Consider the following 17,070-nt stretch of genomic DNA (forward strand, 5'->3'; position numbering starts at 1 on the left):
TAGCAACTGTAGCTAACTCACACAAGACCCAAACATGACAACAACTCAAATGGAGACATAGTTTGGGAGGAGAAATGTAGAAAATTATCTGGTGGAAGGTAAGAATGTAGAGGTCAGAGAGAAAATTATTCCATTGCAAATGATGAAACCATAACTTGGATCATCACCAACACCAATAAATCCATGACCATTTACTAGAGACTGCAGAGTCTGGGCAGCAGAGGGGTTCAGGGAAGGCTCTTTCAGCTGAGTATCGGAGGAAAAAAAATCCTTTTATTCAGTGTCCCTTTAGGATTGAGAGGTTGAGGGAAGGGGTGCTTCAACTTCAGGGTTGGAGGGGGTAGAAAGGGTGGGGTGGGGAGCTGCTTTAGAGTGGAGGGTGGGGCGTAGAGAGGGTGGGGAGCTGCTTTAGGGTGGACGGTGGGGGGTAGAGAAGGTGGGGGGTAGGGAGGGTGGGGTGGGGAGCTGATTTAGGGTGGAGGGTGGTGTGGGGGTGGGGTGTGGAGCTGCTTTAGAATACCTAGTGAACAGCTGAACAGCTCCCCACCCTCTGTACCCCCCACCCTCTGTACCCCCCACCCTCTGAACCCCCCACCCTCTGTACCCCCCACCCTCTGTACCCCCCACCCTCTGAACCCCCCACCCTCCACCGTAAAGCAGCCCTGGCTGGGCTGCAGAGCACACACAAGGAACAGTCCTGCTATGGGAAGCCTTGTAAACCATATAATACAATAAGAGGAAACTAGGACAGGTTATTGAGACAAGGAAATGCAGGTTTATTGATCTGGGAAAGGAAAATGTAGCTCAGGGAGGAAAGAATTATGCATTCTGCAAAAAAAAAAAAAAAAAAAAAGGGTTAGGGTTAGGGTTTGATTGTGTACTTGATACAATTCCTCATTCCATTCCATGCATTACAATGAGCCTGTCCTCCAATTTCTACCTCCACCAGCCTCCCCTGGTACTGTATACATCTCTTAGGGATATAGGCTCCCATACGCCTCAGGCCTACACAGCCCATGCTACTGTATGTTATTAATAGCATTGAGGTCCTGCTGCATGTTGTGTGACTTCATCCATCACAAGCTCGGTTGACGTGTTCACAACATGCTGTTTGCTGGTCATAGAGACGTCACCAAGTGAATATAATAACCACACTTTTGTGAATCATTTGTGTAGAACTGGTCCCATGCTGTTCATTGACGCACTCACTCTCTAAAGGAGTCAATTGTGTTGAAATCAACTCTTTCGGGATCTAAGAGGAGGAGTGTGGAGAGACTTGCCAAACCATCGGACGGACAAAGAGTCTGAGTCTCGTAGGAGGAGGAGCGAGTCTTTCAGCAACACAAGGCCAACGGACTAATTCCTGCTTTTCCCATCAGCCACCACTCCATCAGGGAAGTGTGAGCCGTGTCCCTCATTCTTCCCCCCCCCCCCGTCTCCTAGGCGACCCTTGGCTCTGGGAGACGACGATCTTAACTTAACAAACATTGGCTTCTTTTGTGGAGCAGTAATTACAGGGCCATAGTGGGCCAGGGACAGGGTTGGTCCTGGCCTTCGATGGACCTTAAAATGTAAATCCCTTTTCACGGGAAGAGAGAGAGAGGGGCTATCTGAGAACACACCACCAACATTTATAGCTTGATAGCATTGTCTCATTGTCAGATAGCGCGACTCCGTCTGTCCGGGGAGGTTGAGGCGATGAGTAGGAATGCCGTAAGACAATGGGTTAGTCGTGATGTAATGATCGTGGCTTAAAGTCACTGATTAAAGTGATGGTCTTAAAGTTGCCTGTGTACCAGGGGAGGCTGGTGGAGGTAGAAATCAGAAGACAGGCTCGTTGTAATGCATGGGATATCCCACGATTTCTACCTCCACCAGCCTCCCCTGGTGTGTAGATCCTTATCATTCATAGTCCCAGGGACAGAGAAAAGGTTCGGGTTAGGAGCACTTCCCAAGCCTCTGTCTGACTCCGTGTATAGAGCCTGCTTTGTGCTGTGGCCCTCCAGGCAGTAATGCTATGGTGTCTGGTAAATAGATTACACATGGAATGTGGAACAGAGAGAATTCTTATTTTTCCATTCCATATCTGATCACTCTCCAACACTCTAGAACCCGCAGCCATTGTTATCACATGTCGTGTGAATGTCAAGGGTGTCATTGTGGTCCAGGCTAGTGTAACTCGGTGCCCTGTGGTTAACAAACAAACCAGTGATTTAGCATGGAATTAACACAACTCTCAAAACACAGCACCATATCCTGTCATCTCTCAGAGGGGAAATGGTGTGGGCGCCACAATGTCAACTTGAAAGGCATGTGAATCTACCATGACGGAAACAGCCTGTTAGACAGTGTGAACCGATGTGAACCGGTGTGAATCGGTTTGGATACACACCTGCTACCTCAAGCTGATAAAGGGGATATTCACCTAGCTAACTCAAGCTAACCCTAACTCTAACCCTAACCCTAACCACACAGAATATGTTGGGCAGTTTTGTCATTATGGCTCATTCTATCTTAGAAGAAAGATGCTCCTGCTAACTGTCCTTGCTTGCAAGAGTAATACATTTTAATAGTTGCAACGTTTTAGTCAAAGACCTTCCCCAGGTATGAGGTCATCCTGTCTCAACATGGTCAGTTCTGTACAACACATTCTTGACTCTGGGAGCCAACTTTATGATGTCATTGACCACCTAGTCATCCATTCACTGCTCTGTGGTCACAAAGCCTCCCCAAAGTGAGCTTGCACACCTTGTTACACCCCACACACGCACACACACACACGCACGCACGCACACACACACGCACACACGCACGCAAGCAAGCACGCACAAAACACAGACACACACACACCCCAACACACATGCACACACATACACACACACACCCACACACACACACACACACACACACACACACACACACACACACACACACACACACACACACACACACACACATACAGTGTCCTAAATCTCAGGCTGTAAACCTATCCCTCTTTGTGTGTGTGACCTGTCCCAGGCAGCCATAGGTGGGCCAGGGGAGTGGCCAGTCCCGGGGGGCGGGTGGGGGGGGTACCGCTGAATTGGGGGCAGGTTATGGGATCCGTGCTCTTGTCTTGTGGTGCCACCCGAGGGAGTGGTAACACTGTGCCTGCTTTGTCCCCCTGCATCATTGTGCCCAAGGTTTCCCATGGATCAGACTTCAAACAAAGGTCTCCGCTCTGCCGTGGGTGTTGTTTAGGGCCGATGAGGGGACTGGGGACTGGGGACTGGGGACTGGGGACTGGGGACCGGGGACCGGGGACCGGGGACAAGGGGACTGGGGACTGGGGACAAGGGGACTGGGGAGTAGGGACTGGGGACTGGGGACTGGGGACTGGGTCTGGGGACAAGGGGACTGGGGACTGGGGACTGGGGACTGGGGACTGGGGAAAAGGGGACTGGGGACTGCGTCTGGGGACGAGGGGGCTAGGGACTGGGGACTGGGGACTGGGGACTGGGGACTGGGGACTAGGGACGAGGGGACTGGGGATGAGGGGACTGGGGACTGGGGACTGGGGACGAGGGAGGAGGGTTGTTCTCACATCTGACTGCACCAGGAGGACAACTAGATCAGCTGCTCCCCCCCGCTCTCACTCTCTTTCCCTCTGTCTCTCTCCCCCTATCTCTCCCCCTGTCTCTCTCTCCCCACTGCCTGTCTGCTAGCCCACCTGTATAGGGGGCAACAGAGATGGTCTTCTTCAATCTTGGACAACACCACACCATGCTCTTAAACCTGACCTCTGGTCAAACACATTGATTGATTCAAATCACATGGTGCAATGGAACCACTAGAACAAGTCCAAAAGTCCAAGCTGAGAAAGCCCTGACAACGAAACTAAATGTGAAGAAAAAAAACCCAGTCTGAATCAATGTAAATCAAAGAAGCACATTTCAAGTATTTGACCCGCCCGGCTGTGACAAACCCACAAACCTTTGCCTGGACAAGAAACAAGACAGTCAGTGCAGTAGAGGCTAGCGGAGGTAGAAACCGGAGAATGGGCTCATTGTAATGCATGGCATGGAATGAGGAATGGTATCAAACACACGTGTCAATTCCTTCAATGCACACAATTACAATGAGCCCGTCCTCCAATTTCTACCTCCACCAGCCTCCCCTGTGGTCAGTGTAATCTGTTTCCGAGGAGTTTGTTCTTTGTCCTGTGGATGTTGGTGCTGTGTTCCGCAGAGCCAATTTTCGGTGTCAGGGAGCCAATGGGATCACAGCGACGGTGCCTGGGGAGTCACCAGACACCCAATCATTGCTCTTTGTTAGCGGCGTGTTTAAGGTTACCCTCCTTTTAGAATGGAGACAAACGCTGCTGATCTTTTACCCTCCACCCCCTCCCCTCCACCACCCGACATTAAATGGTATTGTTCAAGAAGACACTTGACATAAGAAGCCCATCAATATCATAAAGATAAGGGAAATGACAGTGAATAAAACAGCAACAATGGGGTGAAGTGAGAAGGGAGTATGAGAGTTACTAGTGTGTTACTATCCCAGACTATTACAGACTAAAGGATGTCCCCATGACCTCACATGCACCGTATAAGGTGACAAAACATTGGCTGCATCTTAATAGTCTAAAGTGGATTCCTTTCCTTGTCTCCTCTCTTTGTCTCCTTTCCTCTCCTCGTCTCCTCTCCTCGTCTCCTCTCCTCATCTCCTCCCCTCTTCTCCTCATCTTCTCTCCTTGTCTCCTCTCCTTTTCTCCTCTCCTTTCTCCTCTCCTCGTCTTCTCTCCTTGTCTCCTCGTGTCCTCTCCTCGTCTCTTCTCCTTCATCTGCAGTGATCTGACCAGACAGGACAGGTGAAAGCAACATGGCTGGTGTGATCAGTGTGAATTTATTTCCACCTGTCCAGTTTTTTGCTGGCTGTTACTGGTCAGCTCCATGCTATTTATATGAATGGAATTTTAACACCCACATAATGATGATACTCTTAATACAAGATACAGTCTAGGACAGGGGAGGCTGGTGGAGGTAGAAATAGGAGGACAGGCTCACTGGAATGCTTGGAAGGGAATGAAGAATGTTTCCGTTCTTCTACCAGCCTCCACAAGGTGGTGTACGAAGGCCAATACACACAAATTGAGACATTGTTGACAACATAGATGCCACCTAGTGGTAAAACCTGGTAATTACGTTTTGATGCCCAGTCAGAAAAATGTCTACCTCCACCAGCCCCCCCTGCACCTCATAGACTGAATTGTAGACAGGTGAGAGGGGAGTCCTTCCTGCAAGGCCAGATGGGGGAGAGAGAGACGGAGAGAGAGAGAGAGAGAGTGAGAGAGAGAGAGGGGGGGGGGGGGGGGGGGGGTAGAGAGGTAGAGAGACCAGTGAGGTATCAGGAGTAATCCTCTACAGTGTGACAAGGTGAAGAGTGTGTTCCTAAGGAGAGGAGAGGAGACGGGTTAAGATCTGCATGTAGCCTGGCAGATGGCTGGTCTAAGCTGCTGAGAGAGAGGGGGGGGAGAGAGAGACAAGGAGAGAGAGAGGGGGGGGGGGGACAGGGGGAGAGAGAGGGAGAGAGAGAGAGAGAGGGAGACAAGGAGAGAGAGAGGGAGAGAGGGAGAGAGACAGGGGGAGAGAGAGAGGGGGGGGATAGAGAGAGAGAGAGAGAGACGGAGAGAGAGAGACGGAGAGAGAGAGAGGAGAGAGAGAGAGAGAGCGCACCTGCTGCAGTACACTGTCATAGCTTAGCTTCCACACACAGCATGGATTACAACTAGCACCACAGCCTGACAGAAAGCCATCTTAGCCCCCACACGTACAGCACTATCCTGACTTGAGTCATGCTAATGGTTGTATGACCCATCAGGCATGGAGGACGTATTGGAGGATTGGCCAGAGTCCCTGAACATCTTCGGGTCTGTGTGGCTGGGTCTCCTGGGCGGCCCGGAGCTTCCTGGGGGGGACTGGGCCGCCTGTCTAACCCTGTTGGAGCACCTCTGCCTGGATCTGTTCGGCCGCATGGACTCCCTCCTGGAGGACAAAGCCGTGTGTTTCGAGTTACTAGGGTCTCTGTGTTCAGAGGAGCCCTATGTGTGGATGTTCCTGAACAGCTGAATGGAGGCTCTGCCAGGGGAGGCTGGTGGAGGTAGACATCGGAGGACGGGCTCGTTGTAATACATGGAATGGAATATGGAATGGTATTAAACACAGGAGGCTGGTGGAGATTGGAGGACAGGCTAATTGTAATGCATGGAAAGAAATAAGGATATCATGCATGAGGAATGGTATCAAATATGTGTTTGATACCATTCCTCAATCCATTCCATGCATTACAATGAGCCTGTCCTCCGATTTCTACCTCCACCTGCTTCCCCTGCATGGAATGGAATAAGGATTGGTATCAAACATGTGTGTCTCAAACTGTTCTGTGCTTGGGCTCGGATCAATTCTTTTCACATCGTCATTTTCAGCACTGTTTCAGCAACTATGTTGGTTGTGTCACCATGCCAGCCCAGTACAGCTCAGCTCGGATCAACTCAGTATGGCCCAGCAGTGCGAATTAGGGTGAGGTTACTGGGTCAGATTTTCACCAAAAGACCTGAAAGAGGAGATGAGAAGAGAAGAGGACTTTAAAACAGCCGGTCATGTGAAAGCTGTCCTCTGATCTGATGTTCTAGAACACTTGATTGAATTGAACATTCCACCTGGATCAAAGAGGACATGGGGCAGGAGGGACAGATGGAATGCTCAGGCTGGAACACCATAAAAGGACTTGTGACTGTCTGATGAAGTCACTAAGCTACTTTCTCAATGCAGGAACTGGAGATAGATTCGTGGGTCAACGTTGCTTATTCACCAGGGATGCGATTTCGGTTGAATATACTGTGCATGTATATATCTCAAATGAAATGGTCATCTTGCATTTACTGTGACCTGAAAATTCATAGTAAATTTGAATGTGCGACTGTTTATCAGAATGTAATAAAACGATGTAAAACACTTTGCTGTTTCGGAGATGTGTCATCGTGCATTGTGCATATCCCTATCTCAGTCAGTCAATGAGAGTATGAGATTACAAGTCAGCAAGACTTGAGGATTTTAGGGTTTATGTTATGCAAGAAGAAACCTTCCACACGGTCTCCCAGGATTCTGTTACAGGCACAGACATGGTCTGGCACTAGGCTCTGTAGCCTACTGTCATAAGTTATATTTCTCAACCGCGCACTAATCAAACAGGTTTTAGCCTACAATAAATGCACATCGTAATGATCTGGCGAATAGACTACATTTACCAGCATGCCAAGCGACTAGGAATTGCGAGCATGCGCAATGTTACGCAATTGTTTCAAAGGTTGTGGACAGTACACGGATTCCACGTTTCGGAACACTATGTTATTATCCGTCAAGGGAGAGATAGACTCGGAGAATATCAACTGAGCTACAATACTTGAGGTAAACTGCGTTTATTCTTCCCTTTTTGCTGTTTTTTTTTATATTTAACAATACCGTTCAGCTGAATTAATTTCACATAACATCGCTATTAATATAGTAACACTGTAATACGCTCTAAGAAATTGCAGACATGATTAGGAATGAATGATAATGTGTTTAGGTAATTGTAGATAAGAAATTAATAGACATGTACTTGCATTTGAGTATTAGTAATTCGTTTTTGTTAGATTCTGTAATTAAATTCTATCAGACATATGGCCACAGTCATTCAGCTGCTGATAATAGTCTACCGTTGCAGATAAAGGCTTTTCCTATTGCTACCAGATGTCCCTCCCGTGTTGTAGAAGACAGTATTAACCACTCAATTAAACATGATTCCTCTTTAGACTGATTCATAGTGGACGTCCAGTACTACTTGTTCTTTCATCTTCTTGACAACTCTCCCTCCCTGTGTCTTGTGTCTTTATCTCTCTCTTTCTCTCTCTCTGTCTGTCTGTATCTCTCTCTCTGTTTATCTCTATCTGTTTGTCTCTCTTCCCCTCCCCCTTTCTCTCTGTCCCTCTCCCTCTCCCCCTCTCTCTCCAGGGTTGAGTGTGTGTTATGATGGGACAGTAACTGTCAGGATGAGTGGGGTTGCCCTGGGTGTCGAGGTTGTGGCGGTCTTCTTCTTGGCTCTCTTCCTCCTGCATCGCTATGGCGACTTCAGGAAGCAGCAGCGCATGGTTCTGTTTGGAACTCTGCTGTCCTGGTTCCTCTGCTTCCTCATCGTCTTCATCCTCCCTCTGGACGTCAGCACGGTACGCGTGTGTCTGTGTGTGTGCGTGCGTTTGTGTCTGTCTCTGTGTGTGTGTGTGTATGTGTGCGCTCACGTGTGTGTACGTGTGCATCTGTGCGTCTGCGTCTGTGTACGTGTGTGTGTGCATGTGCGCACATGTGTGGGTAAGTGCGCTCGAATCTGTGTGTGTGCATTTGTGTCTGTCTGTGTGTATGTGCATGCGCGTTTGTGTGTGTGTGTGTGTGTCCATCCGTCCGTGTGTTCATCCTCTCCGCTTTTGTTCCAGACCATCTACAACCAGTGTAAGATTGATAATGAACAACACCCGGCTGTCGTGACCCGTGCAGCAGTTGACCCTTCCAACCTGACAACACCCAACTCCTCAGTCCACCCTACGTCTAGGTAACCAACCACAGTGAGACAAACGTGACAGGGCCACACTGACCAAGGCTTAGGAAAAGAAACCTATCCCAGAATGAATTCAACACTACTAAAAATAAACCTCGTATCTCTTTTTTTTGAGTGTGGACCAGCTGTATTCTTTTGGAGTGAGTCAGCTTATTCACCTGTGCTGTTCTGTGGTTACTGTGTGATTAAGGATAGTGTAGGATAGGATAGAATAGTAATATATAGTAAAATATGCAATATTGCCTCGGCTTCACCTCAGAGACAAACAAGGCATGGCTTGAGGAATGGCACCATTCCACATTCCATTACATGCATTTACAAAGCCTCCCCTGGTAAAGCCTCCATTCAGCTGTTCAGGAACATCCACACGTAGGGCACCTCTGAACACAGAAGTCCTAGAAACTCAAACTTCCTTTAATGATACTGCCCACTTAACTCACTAACTGCCAAATAATTCCGGAACACTCACCACCTAGAGTGCCATGTGTTTTATGTGTTATTTACCTAGCAAAAATACTTTGATTGGCTACAAAATGAAGCATCATCATTTATCAATTTTTGGTGACATGGCACTCTAGAATGTTGACAATTTGGGTGGCTGTATTCACCCTAGGCGCTAAATGAGTTAAGCCATGTCTCTTGTGAACTCTCTTTTCAGCACACGTAAAGTCTGTCACAAGCCGTGGAGCTACATCCCAGACGGCATCCTGCCTGTGTTCTGGCGGGTTGTCTACTGGACCTCCCAGTGTCTGACCTGGTGAGATCAGGACACTCCACAGTCAACACTACCATTCTCAACACATCAATAACTTTAACCTGGTATTTCACCATGTCTTTGACAAATATTGCTATCTGTGTGTGTGTGTGCCTGTGTGTGTGCCTGTGCCTGTGCCTGTGTGTGTGCGTGTGCGTGTGCGTGTGTGTGTGCGTGTGCGTGTGTGTGTGCGCGTGCGTGTGTGTGCCTGTGCGTGTGCGTGTGCGTGTGTGTGTGTGTTTACACACAGGCTGCTGCTCCCCTTCATGCAGTCCTATGCTCGTTCTGGAGCCTTCTCCAGAGCTGGGAAGATCAAGACAGCTCTCATTGAGAATGCCATCTACTACGGAACCTACCTGTTGATCTTCATCTCTCTGCTGATCTACGTGGCCACGCACCCACAGTGGCAGCTCACATGGTACGTACATCAGCTGTGGTCCAGTCATATATATGACCCAGTCATACATGTGACCCAGTCATACATGTGTCATAGTCATACATGTGTCATACATGTAGCTCAGTCATACATGTGTCATAGTCATACATGTGTCATACATGTAGCTCAGTCATACATGTGTCCCAGTCATACATGTAGCTCAGTCATACATGTGGCCCAGTCATACATGTGACCCAGTCATACATGACATCTACCTCCATGTACATGTACATGACACCTGCGTCACTGACACCTGTGTCGCCCCCCTCCCCTCCTCCTTCGTCCTCCCCCTCCCTGTCCTCCCCCTCCTCCTCCCTCCTCCCCCATCCTCCCCCCTCCTCACTCTGACCCCTGTTGTCTTGTCTCCGTCTCCTCCAGGCGAGAGCTCCAGACCATCGGCATCACTGCCGCCAACACCTGGGGGCTGTTCCTACTGGTGCTGTTGCTAGGCTACGGCCTGGTGGAGATCCCGCGGTCTTACTGGAAGGCCTCTCGCCACGGTTACCTGCTGGCCAAGACCTACTTCAAAACCTCCAAGATGATGACGGAGAAGACAGACGCTGAGGAGAACCTGGAGGAGACCATGGAGGTGAGGGAGTGGAGGGGAGGTGTAGAGGGGAAGGATAGAGATAAAGGATTGCCTTTATTTGATGTAAGACGATGGCATTTTATGAATGGACGTGGCCATGTGTATGTTCTCGTATATCATGGGCAGGATAGGCTGTAACAATGGGAATTCCAAACATAGTATAACATATTTCTCTGTGACAGGAGGTCGCCAACATCCATGAATCCATCAGGTACAACCACCCGTTGAGGAAGTGCATCGACACCATCTTGAGAAAGGTAACAACGTTATAACAACCTAAAACGACCCCTTCATTCACCACCATTATTCCTACTTTTGGTTTACCATCGTAAACCAGATAACAGTGGGTGTCTACATAATCCCACTTCCTGTTTCAGTGTCCCGTCGACTACCAGGAGAAAATGGGGAGGAAGGTGGAGGAGTCTGGGGAAGAAGAGGACCAGCAGGCTGTCATTCCCTCTAAATGGAGCCTGGTGAAGCTCCATAAACGGGTAGCTAGCTGTCACTGACCTCTCCCTTCCAAACAGTTGTTAACTCATTTAGTGCCAAGGGTGAATAAAGTCTCCCATATTGTCAACATTCTAGAGTGCCAAGGGTGACTTTACAATTTAATTTTCATGCTTCATTTTGTAGCCAATCAAAGTATTGTTGCTAGGTAAATACCACATAAAACACTTGGCACTCTAGGTGGTGAGTGTTCCGGAATTGTTTGGCAGTTGGTGAGTTTAATGTCTATTGACATTTTCGATGACGGCTGGAAAACATCCTGTGTGCCGTAATATGATCAGAGACTCAGCCAGATGACGTCAATATAAACACAGGTGTGACCTCCAGCCTACAGACTGGTAGGAATGATTGGTTCAGGCATGATGTGAGAAGCCACCAGATGAGATCAGACCACCGGAGCCTTTCAGAGATTGAATACAATGTGTGCGTAAGGGAGAGACACAGCATACAGCAGAGTAGTAAGGATCTCTAAGAAGCTGAAGGCCGGTCTTCAGTTTGAAACTGAACAACAAGCAGTGGAAAAGTCGCAGAGACAGCAAATCTAATGACCCCCCCCGTCTGTGTGTCTGTGTGTCTGTGTCTGTGTGTGTGTGTGTGTGTGCGTGCGTGCATGTGTATTGTGTGATCAGGTGATCTACGCCGTGCAGAGACACAGCCAGACCCAGGTCCAGTGGCAGATCCTTCTAGAAGAAGCCTTCCACCTCGAGGACGTGGTTAAGAACGAGAGCAGCGCCTCACACCAGTTTGTCCATAGTTTCCTCTCCGCTGAGCCCCCCGGATGGGTCAGCAAATGTCTCTACACTCCTACTATAGGTGAGTTCACATACCTGTACACTAACACTATAGGTGAGTTCACATACCTGTACACTAACACTATAGGTGAGTTCACATACCTGTACACTAACACTACAGGTGAGTTCACATAGAACATAGACAATCTGTTTAGTGATGGTCAGCGAATGGTAAAACATGACAATGAGTTCAGTGTTCTTCAGTGGCTTTCCCAGTCACCGGGTCTGAATCCAATAGAACACCTTTGGGATGTGGTAGAACGGGAGATTCACAGCTTGAAAGTGCACCTGAAAAATCTGCAGGAATTGCATGATGCAATCATGACATCATGGACCAGAATCTATATCTGAATGTAACTCAAGTGAATGGGGTGAATTTCATAACTTTGCTTTGCTGCGTACACTGTAGTGTAATCTTGTCCAACATGTTTGGTGTGTTTCTCTCTCTCTCAATTGGGAGAGTGTGTTGAGACATTAAAGGTGTATAATTAAACCTGTCTAACTGTGTGTGTGTGTGTGTGTGTGTGTGTGGACAGTAATGAGGTATAACCTCAGTGTGTGTGTCTCTCTCTCCAGAGTGGTATTCTGAGTGTGTGTGTGTGTGTGTGTGTGTATAACCTTGGTCCATCTGTTCCCCTCTCTCTCCAGAGTGGTATTGGGAGTGTGTGTATGTGTATGTATAACCTTGGTCTGTCTCTCTCTCTCCAGATTGGCATTGGGAGTGTGTGTGTGTGTGTGTGTGTGTGTGTGTGTGTGTGTGTGTGTGTGTGTGTGTGTGTGTGTGTGTGTGTGTGTGTGTGTGTGTGTGTGCATGCGTGTGTATAATCTCGGTCTGTCCCTCTCTCTCTCCAGAGTGGTATTGGGAATGTGTTCTGAGGCAGTGGTTCTACAGGCTTCTGGCCCTCCTCCTGACCCTGCTCTCTGTGGCTGTGGTCTGGTCTGAGTGCACCTTCTTCAGCACACACCCTGTCCTCTCTCTCTTCGCCATCTTCCTCCAGCTCGCCGAGAGGGAGTACAACTACCTGTACATAGAGGTAGGGACACATGCTTATATAATCTGACTTTTAGTATATTGTTTCTGTTGTAAAGCACTTTGAGACAATCGTCTTTGTAAAAAGCACTATACAAACACATTTGATTGATTAATTGATTGTTTTTGAAATGCTAGAAATGTGAGAAAGAAGAGCATCCAGGCTGGAGTGTTAAGTATTGTTGTTGTTGTTGTGACGTGTTTTGTCCACCAGATGGCATGCTTCGTCACCATCTTCTTCCTGTGTGTGTGTGTCTACTCCACGGTGTTGCGTATTCGAGTGTTCAACTACTACTACCTGGTGCCCCACCACCAGACAGACGCCTACAGCCTGCAGTTCAGTGGCATGTACGTATGCCACGCCTCAGGTGTTCTGGGTTGTGTGGAGGTGTATTTACCTTTTTTTCCCAGATTCTTAGATTAATAGATTAAGAATATTAGTACTGGACTAAATCACACTTGATGGAGACTCTCCAGGCCGGTTTGCGGGGACACAGATTAAGTCTAACCCTAGACTAAAATGCATCTTTAATGGAGATTTTCTAAAATGAGGGTTAATCTATGTCCAAAAAAACCAGTGTTTTCCCCTGTATCTGTGTCAGTGTCTAAGTGCTGGTCTGCTGTCTGACTGCAGGTTGTTCTGCCGCCTGACTCCTCCTCTGTGTCTGAACTTCCTGGGTCTGATCCACATGGACTCTACCGTCTCCCACCAGCAGAGGCAGCAGACAGCCTACACCTCTGTGAGTTACACAGCAACGGGCCAACCGCTCCTACTGTACTGATGTTTGATACCATTCCTCTTTCTGTTCCATGCATTACAATGAGCCCGTCCTCCGATCACCTCCACCAGCCTCCCCTGGTCCATGTGTTTATCATGGCAATGGACAGCTTGTTTTGTTCATCTCTGGTCTTGAGCATCTCTAATGATAAGGCCTACATGCTGTATATATGTATCCTATATATGATCACATAATTCTTTATTTAGGGATAAGAATTAAGAGGAATTCCTGTAAGACACACCAATTACACACCAAAGTACAACTCTTCCATTATGTACTATTCTATTCTGTTCTATTCTATTCTATTCTATATTATATTGTCTTCCCTTTCTACCAGATCATGGGCTCCATGCGTCTCCTGTCCTTCATTGCTGATGGCTTCTACATCTACTACCCCATGCTCATAGTGCTGCTCTGCTTCTCTACGTACTACAGGTCAGTCTAGTACATCTACATCTATATCTACTACAGGTCAGTCTAGTACATCTATATCTACTACAGGTCAGTGTACTGTGTAGACTCAGGTTGTCTCTCTCTCTCCTCCACCGTCTCTAGTCTGGGCAGCCGCTGTTTGAACCTCCTGGGCTTCCATCAGTACATGAGTGACAACGACCTGACCTCTGACCTGGTGGACGAGGGACGAGAGCTGATCAGGCGAGGTACGTTGTGTACCACACCTGGACTAGAGGACACCTCTCTTCTCTAGATGTCTCTTCTCTCATCAGGCGGGGTGCAGGAACCCTGGAGGACATTTCTCCAGCAGGAGAGGGAGGCTGGTGGAGGTAGAAATTGGAGGACGGGTTCATTCTTATGCGTGGAACGGTATGAGGAATAGTATCAAACACATACCATTCCTCATTCCATTCCATGCATTACAATGAACCTGTCCTCCAATTTCTACCTTGTTCTCTCCCAAGCTGAAGTCGACTCTTCAGGCTTTTGTTTATGGGAGATTTGTATCCCTGTTGTAGGTGGGTGTTGACACATGAACGTGGGACCACGGTATGGATAGCCACTGATTTTGTTTCTTTGTTTTCTGTGTTTAGAGAGAAGAAACCGACAGAGGACAGAGGATGGGGATAATCGTAAACGAGTGAGCAGCTGTCTCATTTTCATCCTTTTTCACACCGACAATTTCTAGAGCCAGTATTAACATATTTAGACAATATTTAGAGCCAGAATCAATGCTAAGCTGATGGCTAGCTCACTGTGCTACATTGTTCTCAATGTAAACGGTGTTTCAGGGATGGAGGGAGCGGTATGGAGACCAGCAGAGAGCTGCAGGGAGGAGCAGGAATGGATACTCAGAGTTAAACAACACAGATGACTCTCCTACACGCAACAGTGAGAGTGAGTAGGTCGTTTACTGTAGGATGGATTCCTCAGGTTAACACTTACTGCAGGTGTCGTTCCCCAGTCACAGATTAAACCTAGTCGTGGACTAAATCACACTTTCAATGGAAGATTGTTGAAGATCAGTAGGAATAAATAAATGAATGAATGAATGAACAAATTTATTAACAAATGAAGTGTATCAGACATTTGGAATCACACTAATGAGTAGCCCTGTCTTAAGCCCTGTCCCCTGAGGATGTCCTCTTGGTATAATGGTACCTGCCTGTGTCATCCATGCGATACATCTTCGGTTCAAACCCAGACAGTTCCATGTGTAATGTTGACCGCCCTCATGTTAACCCAGGTGTGTGTTCTCTCTCCCTGCCTCAGCCGCTCCCCTCTCCTGGGGGGACACCAGAGACCACGCAGAACTGCTGCGGGACGTTGAACCACTGAACGTCACTGGTGACGGACCCGCAGAGTCTCACTCTAACAGGTCTGGTCTCAGAGTGAGATGGATGTACAGCAGGGGAGGCTTGTGGAGGTAGAAATCGGAGGATGGGCTCATTGTAATGCATGGAATGAAATGGGGAATGGTATCAAACCCACAGTTCAGTCACATGTGTTTGACACCATTCCCGATTCCGTTCCATGCATTACAATGAGCCAGTCCTCCGATTTCTACCTCCACCAGCCTCACCTGATGTACTGTACTGTATGTGATACTTGAAAAAAGATTTAGTGATAAACCATTTTGATGAGATGTGTTTTGATGTAAGAACACGTATTGATGTGATAATGTTTGATATGAACCGGCCATCATGTAATGGCCGCCTCTCAATATGATATGATGATATATGATATGTTACGATACGATATGAAACCTTTCTCTGTCTCTCTCCAGATACTCAGGAGGACGTTACCTGTCCCTGTCGTCTTCACGGACACGAATCTTTGATGATGTCTGAGAGAGAGAGAGAGAGAGCGAGAGAAGCAGATGGAAGAAGGGAATAAAGGACAAAATGGAAGAGAGGAAGGTTCTCACTTTCTCTTCCTCAGGGAAGACAACAGTCTGCTCAGGACTTTGCCTCTCTGTCCAAACTGCTGCTACTGTTGGGTTCTTTGTCTTTAAAAACAAAATGTCTCCCCTAGATCTTGAAGAGCCTTTACCCATAAGTTATCTAATGCTGAAACGTGAAGCTTTGTTGAAATTGTATTTACTTTGTAAACATTGTTGATACTTGTTTTGTATGTTTTTTTTGGGCATTTTTTTAAATTTATTTTTTTATCTACAAAAACACTTAGTCTGTTTCTCTGTCCATTACCAGTTGCATTGTTTTTGAAGGAACCAATTTTGTAATGCAGAGTAGAGTTTAGTCCCACATGCCAGACCTGAGTGTAACCCTGGGTCTAGTCCCGTAGATTCTAGAACCTTCCTCTGGCTCCAGTAAGCCTTTAGGAAACAGTCTGACCTCAGGAACAACTGTCTCTCTCCCTCTGAAAGGGAAACAGCCCTGATAAGATCTAGCCTTTTCTCTCTCTCCTTTTCTACCTCCCTTTCTGTCGAATTCTCCTTTTCATTGTGTGAGGAGGACGATTCTCAGTGATTGGCTACCCGATCACCAGATCAGGGGAGGCTAGTGGAGGCAGAAATCGGAGGATGGGCTCATTGTAATGCATGGAATGGAATGAGGAATGGTATCAAACCATCATTACAATGAGCCCGTCCTCCGATTTCTACCTTCACCAGCCTCCCCTGCACCAGACCTGTTATGTGCCAGAGTATGGATGAGTTGTCTGTATGATGATAGAAACATCCCTTCTTTCCAAGGGGTTTTAGTGTGCCTTGATTTATCACAAGGCTTAATGACCTAATTTGTCCTCTACTGTAAATCGTTTCATTTCCATACTAGAAAGTGCTGTATATTTATATCAATCTCCATTTTAGATCGTTAGTCATTACAGAATCAAGCTTTAAAAATCACTGGACATAGCTACGTTGAAAAGTGGATGAGGATGTTTTTTTCCAAACTGTGACGGGGGACTGTGATTAAAGGTTTAATTGCACCACGGTTTATCGGTATGCTTCATTATTCAGACTTGTTCATGCTTTCTTTTCTGTACAATTCATCATCAAAATAATAACTGACTCCGAGGCCAACTGTGAATTCTCTATTACAGACTCAAAACAACTTCCACTGACTACAGCCAATCACAA

General features: G+C 47.4%; 2 protein-coding genes across 2 annotated transcripts in view; one reads left to right on the forward strand and one right to left on the reverse strand.

Annotated features, from left to right (window-relative positions):
• Window positions 1-4,123: 4,123 nt before the first annotated feature.
• The window catches only part of lifra (LIF receptor subunit alpha a), a 58,157-nt gene continuing 45,210 nt past the window's right edge, over window positions 4,124-17,070 (reverse strand). Inside the window, exon 19 of the transcript XR_014554291.1 lies at window positions 4,124-4,141. The gene's annotated coding sequence lies outside the window, so the exon portion shown is untranslated. The remainder of the gene's footprint in view (window positions 4,142-17,070) is intronic.
• LOC310806518 (G-protein coupled receptor-associated protein LMBRD2B-like) lies at window positions 7,335-16,924 on the forward strand. The gene is made up of 18 exons (XM_083672646.1): window positions 7,335-7,448; window positions 8,034-8,245; window positions 8,510-8,625; window positions 9,290-9,388; window positions 9,636-9,803; window positions 10,200-10,410; window positions 10,593-10,667; window positions 10,788-10,901; window positions 11,547-11,730; window positions 12,561-12,742; window positions 12,953-13,086; window positions 13,373-13,478; window positions 13,855-13,952; window positions 14,073-14,176; window positions 14,564-14,610; window positions 14,762-14,867; window positions 15,243-15,348; window positions 15,757-16,924. The coding sequence occupies exons 2-18, from the start codon at window positions 8,072-8,074 to the stop codon at window positions 15,818-15,820; spliced, it is 2,088 nt and encodes a 695-aa protein (XP_083528772.1). The 5' UTR covers window positions 7,335-7,448; window positions 8,034-8,071; the 3' UTR covers window positions 15,821-16,924.

This window comes from Argentina silus, assembly GCF_951799395.1.
Source record: "Argentina silus genome assembly, chromosome: 7".
Lineage (NCBI taxonomy): Eukaryota > Metazoa > Chordata > Actinopteri > Argentiniformes > Argentinidae > Argentina > Argentina silus.